At 35.9% G+C, this 14,717-nt stretch overlaps 1 protein-coding gene and 1 long non-coding RNA gene across 7 annotated transcripts in view; one reads left to right on the plus strand and one right to left on the minus strand.

The window, feature by feature from the left end:
* Positions 1-3,401: 3,401 nt before the first annotated feature.
* The window catches only part of LOC117125530 (transcription factor Sp8-like), a 22,477-nt gene continuing 11,161 nt past the window's right edge, over positions 3,402-14,717 (minus strand). The window contains exons 1-2 of one of the 6 annotated variants that reach the window (XM_033272049.1): positions 12,977-13,202; positions 3,402-5,714 (exon numbers count right to left, since the gene is read on the minus strand). In XM_033272049.1, the coding sequence (XP_033127940.1) occupies positions 4,536-5,708 (1,173 nt within the window). In that variant the 5' untranslated portion in view covers positions 5,709-5,714; positions 12,977-13,202 and the 3' untranslated portion in view covers positions 3,402-4,535. Of the gene's footprint in view, positions 5,715-7,339; positions 7,895-11,916; positions 12,055-12,121; positions 12,473-12,976; positions 13,203-14,717 lie in introns of those variants that run through there. The other 5 variants (XM_033272048.1, XM_033272045.1, XM_033272046.1 and 2 more) reach the window with 5 other exon arrangements.
* LOC117125531 overlaps positions 11,942-14,717 on the plus strand; it is an 8,383-nt gene continuing 5,607 nt past the window's right edge. The window contains exon 1 of the long non-coding RNA XR_004448139.1: positions 11,942-12,079. This is a non-coding gene — a long non-coding RNA (uncharacterized LOC117125531). The remainder of the gene's footprint in view (positions 12,080-14,717) is intronic.

Consider the following 14,717-nt stretch of genomic DNA (forward strand, 5'->3'; position numbering starts at 1 on the left):
TTGGTACCAGAGCCCACACCCCCCCCCCCCCCCCCCACCCAAACGGTTGTGATAAGTTTACTGTTAGGCCTGTTTATCACTCATTTATTCCCCTCCCGTATCATCAGAATTGCAACGTTCCTTTCGTCACTCGGCCGATTAAAAAATATAAGAAACAGGGATATGGACAACATCCAAAACAAACAAAACTGAAGTTGAAATTAAACATTTTTAACTGTATTAACCGTGACATCAACATTACCACATTTTAATATAATTATAGCAAATGTATAAACTAAAATGAAAATATAATATATTTATCACATATTATTTTTGAGCAATTGTCATTGCATTGTTTAAACTTATTACTGTATTTGATTATTTTTAGGTTGTAACGCTTATTGTTGAATAGTGGTGTGATATCAACAATATGGAGCAATGCTTCATTGTTACACAAATTGTTTAAAAAATGTGAACACATTAAATGTGTTCACATTTTTCACATAAATTTTATGTATAAAGACCACAATGTCAATAAATTGATGTTAAGTAACGTAGTTAAATGTATTGTCTGTTCCTCTCTCATTTTTTAAGGAAATAAGTAGTGATGGATGTGCAACGTCATCTTCAAACACACGTTTGCAAGTATATGTATTACCAATTGTCGTTAATCGTCAATATAGTAATCTTTATCATTATCTTTATCATCATTATTAGCAGCAGTACCACCACCGCCATCGGCTGATAATTAGCCATCGGCAGTGATTATAGGAAATATCATTATTCCACAATCATCATTATCGAAATGACCAGATTTTTTTTTTCTGATAACAATTAAATATATAATTTAATGTTATTATAAGATGTATCAAATAGGCAACATAAGGAGAAACTAAATATGAGAAGGAATATTTTTATTTGAAACACATACCGTACACAAGATTTATAAATTTTAAAAGCACTAATACTAATTTTATTAATTCATAATAAAAACAAACAAATACGGACAAAAAATAATAGGAAATTTAATATTGCTTAAAATGTTAAAAACGAGTCATAAACATTTGTACAGATGTACGAAATTATTGGAACAAATTCATAGGGATGCAATGTATGATAGAGGCTGGCCATACGGATTCTTAAAATCGTATGTAATAAAAAAAAAAAAAAACAAAACAAAAAAACAAAACAAAAAAAAAACAACTAGACATACATGTTTGTACAGACGTACATATTTATTGTACAAATTTTACAGAGATACAATGTTGAAAACTGTGGTGCAGTCATAATGACCAAACATAAACGATTTTTTTAATCCACGGAGCCATATTATAATACATCTATGTCTAATGATAACTTTCAGTACAATGAGGTACCGGTATATGTTGTTGAGCATGAGTATTTATTAAATTCATGTAGCATTTGGTAACCATAAAAGATGTTGAACCCATATCAGTATCTTTTATGGAAAAAATTAATGAATATTTATTCAGTGGTACCGTATGCTTACTACCACCAGACATTACAAAAGCAGACGCAATGATAAGCTATAGCCATATATATAACACAGATATTTTTTTAAATAAATTTTTATGCTTAAATTTGAAATTTGACTAATGGCGCTAACGAAATAATTTTACGTGATTTCAACAATATAAATAACAATAATAAATAGTACGACAATAATAATAATAAGTAAAATAATCTAAATAAAACAACATTAATAACATAAACCCCACGAAATGATTATTATATTTCATCGATGTGCTGATTGTGTGTATAAGAAGGGAGAGGATGATTAAATATAGAGTCCCCAATCGGGTCCGATGTCCCCTACGAAAGCGGTGCAAGCAGCCATCCAGCACCCAGAGGTTGCGCTCAAGTCCCCGACATTAGGAGAAAAATACGAACACTTTAAACCCCACCTCACCACTGGCACAACCATGGGATCTTTGTGCTCAAGAACACCAATTTAAATGACATTCACTTGCAAGACCTACAATACAACACTAGAAACCGGCAACTAGTTGTAGAAGTAACTTTGACTATTAATGCCATAGTTAGGTAGGAATGGGGTAGGGAAGTAGGCCTAATATTAAATTATTTAATTTTAATTTTATTTGAATTCACAACCGACAGCGGGGAAGCCGCCACTTAGAGAATGGAATACATAAAAACAAGATGGTAAAATCATCAAAGCACATACTCAAAAAAATTCTTTATTTTGTACTTAAATGATACTCAAACAAAAGAGTGTCGCCGGTGGAATCTAAATAAATAAATGAGTTAAGAAAAGCTTACTTTTAACAGAAAAACCAAATAAAGAAAGAAGGTATTGACCAAAGAATTCCTTCATGCATTTAAAAATTAAGAAAAGAAAAATATAATCGATGTAACTCCTTCGTTGCCTTAGGCTGGGTAAAGTAATAGGCCTAGTTTTATAAAATTACCAAACAAATTTAAGAAATCGATGTTGCACGGTATCTAGCTTCTCAGATTGGCTTTTTTTACATAAACCATTAAACATAATAGAACCATATTCGAGATGAGGCTAACCAAAGACATATAAAGACAGATCAAAGTTTTTGGATTCCTTAATTTAATTTATACCTCTTCCCAATCATTAATTATATTATAGATCTATCGAAAATATTTAAATCAATAATAACTACGTAACGATAGGCCATCAGCACTTGTATGCGACTCTCGTTTTAGATTCAGAATAATGCATGATTGATTCGTGCGTTTTTATAATAGTTTAAACAGCATTTGAAGATAATTCATTTGTTACAAAGAGGTAATTCTCGACCAGTCCTCTTATCTTCTAGGTACTTACCCACTGTTGTGTTATTTCTCTCTGTTAACATCCTCCTCCGCTGCTCATACTATACAGTAATAGACACGTAGCCTGTGTTCTATACCTAGGCCCTATGTTTATTCAAAATAGGAAGCTTAATCTAAAATACATACATTTTAGTCAATAGAAACATTCACACTAATTTATTTAAATTTATTCAAGGTCTCCTATGTAGTTTAGTACTGTACCATCTGTCATTTACTTGTGAATTCCTTTTGCTTGTTGTCGATACTTTTAGGTAAATTGATATATTTATAGCGTATGAAATTTAAGTTTAATAATGTAAATGTTGAGTTTATTATGCATTTGTGTAATGTAGGCCTAAAGACGGAATGTTTATATGAATATGATAGGAAATTAATTTAAACAATATGAAATCCGTGCAATATGGGCTTGGCTTCTGGATGGATACATGACTTTAAGTTAGATGGAGGAGAGGTCTAGTAAAATTATATTTTCAGAGGTCTTATGCCAACTTAGGCTACCAGGCTATTATTTCAGTCATAAAAAAAAACATGCATGTTGGTAAAACTTTAAAGGGGCTAGAGCCTGTTTATCCATAGCAATGATTCAGCCAATAATCAGCGTACGCATAACTGTGTTCTACAAGACCTATTTGTCTAAACAACGGCCAGAGCCCCACTAGGGTTTCACCATTGAGCTTTTAAACAAGATCCTTATTATATCTCCGGTTTTCAAACAATCATTGCACGTACGACTTTGCTTTATAAGACAAAGCATGTATTTGCATTAAGATAGTTGACTTCGGTCGTCTTTCACATAAATTAACTATTAAATAATTATAGTACCTGCTATTATTCCAGGCCTTGCATGAATAGAGCGGTTACTTTTAACGGTTAATTTATATTACTCTCTTAGTCGAATGTAACGATATTTAATATTCTATCATTAGTACAGGATAAACGCATTTAAACATTTCATAATAAAAATATCCAGAATTGAAACATTGGATTAGAAAACATATTCGTTATTGTTTGACATTGCCGTCATATATAATATTGTATTGGTGGTACGTACATGCTCAAATTAAGACATCCATAATCTTACGAAATATAACAAAATTATGAACGTATTACATAAATTATGTGCATCGTATCTACCACCCACCTATAGCTACCATTAAAGCTGGTTTCCATACAATCGCTACACACTATCGCCGGCAGATTTCGGTGACGCTGATTGGTCGGTCGAATCGGGGAACCTTTATGATTGCGTCAGGGACTACTACGTAGTACATTGATTACACTGAAAATATTGTAGCGACGGTGCAGCGATTTTATGGAAACCAGGCTTAATAGCTCTAAATCCTAAATACCTGATTTAAGAAATACAATTAATGGAGAATTAGCTATTTGCTCAAATTAAAATGAATCAATCGATCCATAAAATAACAATTTAACGTCAACAGCTGTACATTATTTCCTTTCATTCTGAACATCAATACAAGATGAAATAATTAAATAATTTAATTTGCTGATCATATCATACACACATTCGACATAAGATCTTTAATCTCACAATACAGGCCCCCTAAGTAAAATCATAATTATCTTTAGGGAAATAAACAAAACAATACTCTGATAAGACAATGATCTTTATACTTTCTATATGAAAGCGATACATAGTTATTAAATAATAGTATTTACAATTTGAGATTTTGGAAGGTACTGTACTAGATTCAGGCCGATATTTCAGATTGGCTGTCATTTAATTTGGATTTAGTATTGGCCGGTGAGGGCGGAGACTCGGTTCGGCTATCTGATTCATTGCTATCACTGCTTTTAACAACTGCGCTACCTGAACTACTCCTTTTAACATTAGCAGTTTGGCCCGAGTGAGTTTTCACATGCTTACTCAGATGATCACTCCGCATAAAGCGTTTATTACAAATTGGGCAGGCGAACCTCTTTTCACCCGTGTGCGTGCGCAAGTGGCGCTGTAGTTCGTCAGAGCGGGTAAATCGTTTTCCACAAAAAAGCCAATTACAAACGAAAGGTCGTTCGCCTGTATGCCAGCGTAGATGTGCTTTCAAATGCGATGTTTTGCCGTACACTTTCCCACATCCTGGAATATGACAACTATGTACGTTTTTCTTGTGTATCGGTTGCCCAGCTGCTGCAAGCCTTTCGTTCTCTTGGCAGTTTGGGCAATCGCACGTTGCCCGACCAGTATACCGACGGTCAGCTCGCGAGGATAATGGAAATCCAGAAAATGACGAAGGGACCAGAAATGGCCCAGTGTGCCCAGATAGTCCAAGAAGATCAACTGGGGGTGACCAGAACGGTTTAAAGCTAGAGTGCGACATAAAAGACCCTGGCGGGATTAGATGCGCACTCGTTGAAGGCGAAAGGCCTGACGGAATATGTGAATAGTCTGACCGCATGTGCACCAGATGATCATGCATATTGCCTGGAAGCGGGTTGCAGAACCTCAGATCGCAGTTTCTATGAAAAGCGGAATCACTTGGCACCGACTTGGCCGACAGTCCTTCTCTGACAATATGATTGTAAGAATTACAATATGGTGGGTGACATATAGATGATACTGGGTGTCGACTGAAAACGCCTTCGTATGGTTTGAGAGCAAGTTGACGCTCTTTATGATCGTCTGTATCTTTGAGCAACATTTCCATTGAGTATGACGTCAAAGAATTCCTACTTCGCGGGACCTCATTCTCGTCCCCAGATTGTGGAATCGTCAGGCGTTCACGTAACGATGACATTGGACAAGGATTTTTCAGCGAATTTATTCCCCGGATGTAGGCTGCATCCAGGCCTGATAGACCCTTCTGAAAATCCTCACTGGTTGGTTTCCAAGTAAATTTCGGTTGACCCGTTGGTGGCCACGGCATAGAACTCTGAAAGTGAGAAAAATTTATACAATTAAAAAATTGTAATAAAAGTTTAAACTTTTGATCACAACACAAACAAATTTCAGATGAGCTATTTTTCGAGAATTAAAAAATTAATAATATTCCATTAATTTTAAATTATTTACTTTAAAATGTTTTTCCAGAACATGTTTAAATCATATTTCATATTTAATTATAAATCTATAGAGGAATACAATGCTTAACATTCAACTGCCGAATAAAAAGTTCCGCTTGCTTATCAGTGATAATTTCAGTCTAAATAAAATATGAATCATGACATTATATACAAAACATTATTTTTGCAATTAGGTCACAATATTTCACACCGAGCTGACTCATAGCAACACAGTATGTTGTGGCTATAACATATAAAAAAGAAGTTGAACTATCGTGTCATTCATCGAATCTTAGTTACCATATTATGCTCAGAATAGTATTATACCGCCCTCAAACAATGTTACGACAACTAAAACATGTAAAAATGCGATGCATGGTCATTGATAGTGTCTAAACGGACCCACGTTTCAAAATTATTGGGGAGGGGAACTTATTTCATAGTTTATTTTTAAGCATGATGAAATTGTACATTAAGGATTCAAAACATGGGAAAAAGTTGTTTCTAGATTTGCTATTGTTGGATGAGTATTTGATCTGTCTCTTATACACATCTAGATGTGTATAAGAGACAGAATCTAACGCCTACAAATTTCTCCATTGGTTTATTTAATTTACTAGAGAAAAATCACAGGACTACGATACATACAAGTAACGTTATTCGAAGCGATGCACAGTAAATAAAATTGTGTCTTGTTGTGGCGACGCGAAATAATTACCATACCATTACCATTTTATATTTTTGCGAGAGATTCAATATTATGCTATTGCTAGACAATATTAAATAGGATAGGTTCATTTCACTAGCTACGGGGAAGAGCTCAAACAGGCAGGAGTATTAATACTATTGAATTTTGATTAGAATATATAGACACAGTTACACGGTTTATTATTTACAAATGTTATACTACGAAATATTAGGCTATATTAGGCATATTAAAGTTGCTTTTCAAACCGAATCCGAATTTTCAGATCGGAAAGCCTCAGAACCGATCAGAAATCGGACCATTGTGTAAGAATATGGATGCTGGCGTTCAGAGCATCGGAAATGCGATCCGAATTTCGGTTCATACCCGATGAATGTAGCTTAAGCCTACGTACGATGGGATACGACTATGGTCTTATGCTTCTCTATACTACTACTGCTGCTAATATTAGGCTTCTTACTATGTAGTACTACTACTAATATCTAGCCTAGAGTAGTAGTAATAGTAGTAGTAGTCCTAATATAGCCAATAGAATTATACAGTATTACGAAGAATAACGTATATGTTCAACCCAACGTAAACTTTACTAACGAATAGTCTTTGGAAACAAAACTATCGCATTTAAAAGAGGGGTTTAAAACAGTAATATAACAGTAAAATAATGCACACTTTACGAAAATACATTGAATACATGATAGACTGTAAACAGACCTCGAACGAGGTGACCGAAATATTGTGTTCAAATATAAGACACGAATTGTAAGCAGACAATGGTAATAAAATATCTACCTGAAATGATTACCTGGACGTGCCCGAGAGTACTGCTGTCACAGAGAAAGTTCACAATAGAAATGATCAGATATATCGAGGGTCAGTCAGTAAGTAAACCTTCAAGTTTAATACAGTAGGCCTAATGTACTTTCTATGTCACTGACCGCAGCAGGGATTGCTTCCGGTACACAATAATTAGAATACCAGAACGCTTTAATGTCTTTCCACTGACTCGTGGTATAGTGTCGTTGCCGGTGCCAAGCGTAATTAGTCTTAGCAAGATTTCTCTTTGTAGGAAAAGGAGCAAATGTAGTTCAGAGTGAGAGAGGCCGTACCTTCTGACTTACAGGGCAATAACCTACACTTTCTGTGTGCTAACGACCTCAGAATTCAAAGCCCCGGGCTAGACTGGGGACCTTCCGTTGTAGTGGGCCTAAAGTTACGCCGGTGTTGAATGGGAGGTTTTCAACGGCTTCTGCACAACCCACCGAAATACACACAACGTCAACCAAAGATGAGTAAACAATCGCAGATAAAAAAGGTGTTGTAATATGCTCCAGTGGTTACCATTGATCTTTCGACAAACGAATTAAATATGTAACATGACAGAAAATAGAAAGGTTCCCGCCTCGGGAAATGTGTCCGACTTGTTTAATAAACAGACGATGCTTGCAGCATTGCTTTATAGAATGATAGGTTATTTCCGCCAAGTGTCGACGTATGGATGCAGGCAGACGACAAAAGGGACTCACAGACAATTGCATAAGGCGGTGAGTCCAAAAAGAAGTTAGGCCTTGACGTATAGGGCACAGGAGTTCATAGCCAAAGATGTTCTCATCAGTACTCTATCTGACCTTGGGTGCTGCACGAACTTCTATTTTTGTTTTGTTCGAAATATTCAATGAAAATCACAAAGCATATCGGAAGGGGCGGGTTCATATAAAATACCCATCATCGGAGCTAACACATCGCTTCTATGAAACCACGCCCACAAAACATAATCAATTTGGCCCGATTTGACAGCGTGTTTTTCCATACTGTTACAGACAGACCGCAGCACCAAACTTTAATAAAACCTCAATCAGATTCAATCATGGCGTAATTTTTCTATTGTTTAATGTATTTCGACAACCACTTGGGCAATTCGCCTTCCTTAATTCATCCGTATATTAACTGGATTAAACAAGCCGAGTAAATATAAACACGTCGAAAAAATTGTCTGCTGTAACTCAAACAGAGCTAGTAAACGAAGAGGTATCGAAAATTAATAAGAGGAATAAAATTAATTAAAACATTAAGCAGTAAGTCGACGGTTAATGAGTGCAGTGGGCCGAACTCACATGATTATCCCTACTCATTACCGTAATAATGTCATATCCTGTGGAAAACATGTTGTTTTAGTGAGTTTAACGACTTAATTAGGTGTTTGATACTTTAACGTTTTTCTCTTAGTATGGGCTCGACCTCCTAACTAAGGACATTGGCCCGGATTTTGGAAATTTACTATAATAAAGAATCAATTGTTACGGTATTACATCGCTAAGGCGTTCTTAATCGAAGAATCTAGCAAAATATAGACCTATTATAGGGCTATAACTAATAATAAAACAACAGCGAGACAAACAATTGTGTGACATAAACGTACCAAACTAAAGTACAATAAAACTGAGGCCTAATTTTACGACAATAATATCTATTGTCAAATAATAATATAGATGTTGAAGATAATGTTAGTGGTAGGCTTAGTAATGCACAATCGCACAGTGATCGAATCATGATATCTAGTCAAGATTGAAAACGGTATATGTTATATTTTATTTTCTTGTTAAAGAAAAAGGGAAAAAAAAGTAGGCCGAAGGTAAGTAGAATTTAATAAGTGTACCACCTTTGATGATATTTACTTCTGCTTTTTTAAGCTATAATAGGCCTACGGATATAAAATTTTAATAATAATAATAGGGCATAATAATAATAATAACAGCAACAACAAATCATTTATAATTTAAAACGGTTTGATTAGCGAATATTACGTCATTATCTCATATATGTTTTCATATGCTTTCAGTAGGTCCTAGCCTATGTCATAAGCTCTTTCGGAAATGTAAAGTAGACTTGATATGTACAAGGAGACAGACGGTTCCTTTTTTCGAGCCATTTGACTAGAATAGAATAATTAACCGATATGATATGCAGTGATCAAACGCTTCATTCGTACACATCGTTTTACTTAGACTTTATTAGCACTGGTCCCCATCAACTAGATTGATGTATTCAGCTGCTAATGCAATCATATTCAGGCATGAAGAAAATCGTGTTCACAAATTTAAAAATCGACTAGTTGAATGTAATTTATTTTTAACTAGTGTTCACATTGTATGTGCGTGTTCGCGTCGTGTAACTTGAACGCGTGATCATTTACACAGGACGCATCATTACATATGTTCTCTAAACAGGTCATGTGCATGTTCGCTGGTTAAGTGATCACTATTTACCATTGCCATTTCAGCTGAGTAAATCTTAGCTTGAAATCAGGACCTAGGCCTACTTTTGATCATAAGATAGAGCAGTTGATCGGAGGGCCCAGTTTCGAGTGGTAGGCGGCTGACCACTGTGAACAGCAAAACGCCTGAATTATCGAATATTTCGGTTTCAATTCGAAGAGTATTTGATATGGTGATTTAACCTTGTACATCATTTTTGTTTCCATTCTCTTACCATTATCCCCAGGTCGATAGAGTATAAATAACCCATACAGGCGTCCTACAAACACTCATCGTAAATGGAAAGTGGGATGAAATGGTTTGTATATTGTTGTCTGGATTCGATAGAATATTATACTAGGCCTATCGATGGATGAAACAAACCAATAAAACTCATCAGACAGGTCAAGAATCGACAGCTATAGATAAGGTCCAAGTGATTATTGACGTGGGACGATGCGTGAAAGTCCATATATTGATCCTAATCCCATTACTATTCTCCGCTGACCAGTAAAGTCATCACGCTTCGTGAACTTTAATAGACTTTAAATATATTGAATTGGGGACGGTACTCATGACACACAACCAGATGGCGAGTGAACTATTTGCAAAGATACACATTATTTGCTATACCAAATCTATAATAATAAACATAACGCAATATTATTGCTATCATTAGAAATAATATAGACCTAAATAATAATCATACTAATATAATAGTAAATAAGCGCATGTGTTAAGTGATGATATCTTCTATTCTTTCCCCATTAAAGCATAGACATGTTTTTTAGTTTAGTAGGGGGTTTTGAATAACAATACAAAGTTATGGTTTTGGCTTTAGGCCTAGGCCTATTTGCATTTCCAATCACGCGGAGAATCATCAGGGTAGTTGAGGGAAAGCCGTGGTGTGATACAAAAGGGCCAAGTAGACTTGGCAACCAAAATAAGAGGCGCGTAAAGACTACGGTACTCTCTATAGATAATAGGCCGAACAGTGACTTATCTAGGGGGTGCGTGGACACACGCTTCTCTTAAAAAAGGCTCGCGCCCCCAGACGCCCCCACTGAGAATGTTCGAAGCACATTCGTTGGATTATACTGTAACAGATAACAAATTATAACCGCCTGTAAAATCATCTCTTGTGCTATAATATCAACTACATGCCCCCTGTTTTGTTTTATATTAACTTATAAAATCGACTTTATGATTGCAATAACTATCGCGTGAAATGTTGAGAGTTTGTGGGAATTGGATGTTGTTTACATAGACGTACACCAATTAATCATAGCAAAGTAAGTAGGCCTACTATGAAAATAACGGAGATCCGTTTCGTTTAATTAATAGGCCTATTTCTGAGAAATCTATAAAGACGCTCTCACTTATCCGTTCTGAATGCGTTGTTTCCCCTCCCCTCCCCCGTTTGAAAAATTCTCGATCCGCCCCTGTCACTGTTGATTGAAGTAAAAGAAATGATAACGAATATAGCATTGGTGGGGTTTTAAAGAAATGTGTCATTGTACAGTATATAAATAAGAGGAATAGGCCTGGCCTACTATCATATTGATATTGCTAAAAACGAAGAGGAAAAAGGCTGGCGTTGTGTTAAGTTTTGTCACAACTGTATTGGCGTCCGGACCGATTCAAAGGTGTCGTCACAAAAGTCTATCTATTAAACTAGGCCCAATAAATAATAGGCCTACAATCATGAACATATAGCACAGTTACTTAAATTGAAAGATGTTACGGACGCCTTTCTACGGTATATATTCATATTTTTATAATTAATCATTGTCCATCGAGCATGGTAACCAGATTTGGATTTTAGAAAAATGGTTTGGAGTCCGATGTGGTCGCTTTGATTGTGATATTCAATTCAATTTTCAATTCAAATTTGTGAGAAAAATACTCACGTTTGTCTATCTTAATCCCGGAGTAGGCCTCGATATAGTTGTGGATCGTAGGCCTGGAAGGTGTTAAATAGGTTCTATAGTATTTGGAAATTGATTGAACACCACAGGCCTACAGCGAATCTAGGCTATATTAGGTCTATACAAGTTTCACTAACAACTTATGATACGCGGATGAATATATAGTGTCAGTGAATTTGTTACTTACACATAAGAACCACAATTTCAGCAGAGAAAATTAAAGATCAATTGTGTCTTGATTTCCCGGTTGATTTATCGTTTCCCTTAAGTCAATAATGGTTACAATCACTTCTTCCGTCAAGTTTACCGGTGCAATTTAATGGTCCAAGTGGCCGATGTGTTGTCGACTGGTAAGTATAACTACAAGTAACGACTGTCCGACTATTACTCACGTTCTCGGGACCTTGCTACTAGCATCCATTTCTGAAGATCCCATCGGAAAGTTTAGCCACAAACTCACGTATGTTGATCCATCTTTATCCTTCAGTGCCTGAAAGGGAGTATGTGGCACGACCGGCAGGCCGACAAAAAGCCCTCTTTCCGCGGAACTCGCATGTATACAATCGTATTCTACGTTTTTCATTAAAGCCTAAACCCGAAAATTTAACTCATCCACACGCCTCTTCCACGCTTTGTTTAGACACAGATCTTCCGCCTGCGTATTTTGGTAATATTCTAATCTGTCTAACGATTCTTTATTACAAGAGTGAATTTCCTTTGTACAATACCGCACAAATAGATATGCTTAACAGATTAGTACAAAATAACGACATTTGGACTTGCAAAAAGGTCTGATTGATCGGCGCATGGATATGTTGTGATCATTTCGCTGAAACGCGAAGCCTGTTCGTGTAGCATTAATATAACAGAACGTGATTAATTTTCAAATAACTAAACATTATGTGAACGCTAACAATTTCTATATTCTGGTAATTGTCAAGTGGATGATGTAGATTTGGGATTATTGTATAACATAATCTGGAAAAGCCAACAAACAACAATATCGCATACGCTATATTATTGGCGAAGGCTTTTGCAGGTGAATTTTTGGTCGTAGTATTACGATGCTCTCACGTATCTGTTCACGTCACTGGCAAATAGACTGGGAAAATAGGTGTCGGAACCATCAAAGGCATTCACACTTGTCTTTGTTCGCTTAATATACCCTCGTCAAGGTCACGTGATAACCACAAAACTTGCCTTCCACACCAGACAAGGGCATATAATTATTCTATTACAAAACATACCTTTTAAGTCCGCTAATCGTACCTTCACAGCCTACGATCAACATGTGGAAGGTATATATAATCGGCAAAATAGCATAGAGATCTAGACTCATTATAAAAGCATACAGGCGCAACCACGGGAATCGAACAACCCCCTGATAACGTGTGTTTACGATCACAATAGCATCAATTATCTATTTCTTCACGGCTGAGTAAGTTGAGGACGAGCAAGCGATACCTTTCTATAATCCCCTTTACAAACGACACCCTCTAAAAATAAGATCTACAGTACAAATTACTTCAAACCAGCAGGATCGCTGTGAAAAAAAATTTACAAATATTGGTGTTTATCGAAAATTTCAGCATTATTTACCGCCTTGATATACACGCTCCGCGGCATTAGGCCTATTAAGTTGTATCGAAATACGCGCTTTCATCTAACAAACCACAAAGTACATTGGATTTTAATGTAGGACTATATTTTTTCTTTGTCGGTTTATATTTAACGCGAAGGAAATGAAAGGATTTATAAACCATTTGTAATTAAAGCTTACGGATATAAAACAGGGGAAAGTCATCCTTATCTTTTCGATAACTAAAATTATGTCTATGTTGCACAAAACGAATTTAATTTAAGAATACGTGTAAATCAGAATGTAATATCACGCATATATTTACATTAAATTGAACTTACAATTGCGAGCAGAGGAAATAAATATGTTTACATTTCTATCACGACTTCTGTATCTTAAACGGCAAATAAAAAAAGACAAAACATCGACAAATCTGGTCATCTATCATATTTACACTCTGTGAACGTGTCACATCCTTCGAGTAAAACTCGTGTTCTCTTCCATGCTACTGATGTTACGAACGCTTTTCGCAGATAATAAGCGACAAGCTTGACGAGAGTAATGCACCACGCGACGCATTGCGGATTGCAATTGATTCCTCCTTAATCACTCCTTCAAATGATAATTTTGGCATTTAATTAGTAATTATTTGCTTATCTAAATAGGTGTGAAGAAATAAATCACGAGATCAGTAATGTTCCGTTTGAGGAAAGATCCAAGTACGAATACGTACTTACGAATACTGCTTGAATTTGATTACACTAGGTTACAGTAGGTCTACTATATCATAGAAATGCTAGAATATATAAGATCTATACATATAAGGTATATAAGCATATAGGCCTATATCTGTCTCTTATACACATCTAGATGTATCAGAATGACAAAATAAACTAAGCATCCACTGGAAGGAATCCCAATATCTGCAGACGGATCCGTTTCGGCCTTCCAGGCCTCATCAGTGCAGCTAGGGTATAGACCCAAACGAAACGTTCGACCAGTTAGGTGGGGCCCAAACTAGTCCCACGACCACTAATGATTTTCTCTACTGTTCCGTGTTAATTTTAAATAGTTTTGCATTATGTGGCCGTTTGCTGTTTTATGGGTTTTTCCCATTTGTCTTTTAAAATTTATATATTATTAAAGAATCTCTATTGAGATCCAGCGGGCTGCCACTGATGCACGGTAGAGATTGCATCTTTATATCTCCGATCTTGTTCACAAATTCACGGACTAGTGCTGTCTCGTAAGAATTTCGTAGGACGCGTTAAGAGTGACAAAATATTCTCTGTATCTGCTGGAACCGAGCCACATAGCTTGTATTCCACTATTTGCATTCACACCTGGGCTGTATATATATATTACCTTGGTTTGGCTCTGTAATCATTAGTGGTCGTGAGACTAGTTTG

The sequence above is a fragment of the Anneissia japonica genome, unplaced genomic scaffold (genome assembly GCF_011630105.1).
Source record: "Anneissia japonica isolate Jap-2015-1 unplaced genomic scaffold, ASM1163010v1 scaffold7731_len1735946_cov199, whole genome shotgun sequence".
NCBI lineage: Eukaryota > Metazoa > Echinodermata > Crinoidea > Comatulida > Comatulidae > Anneissia > Anneissia japonica.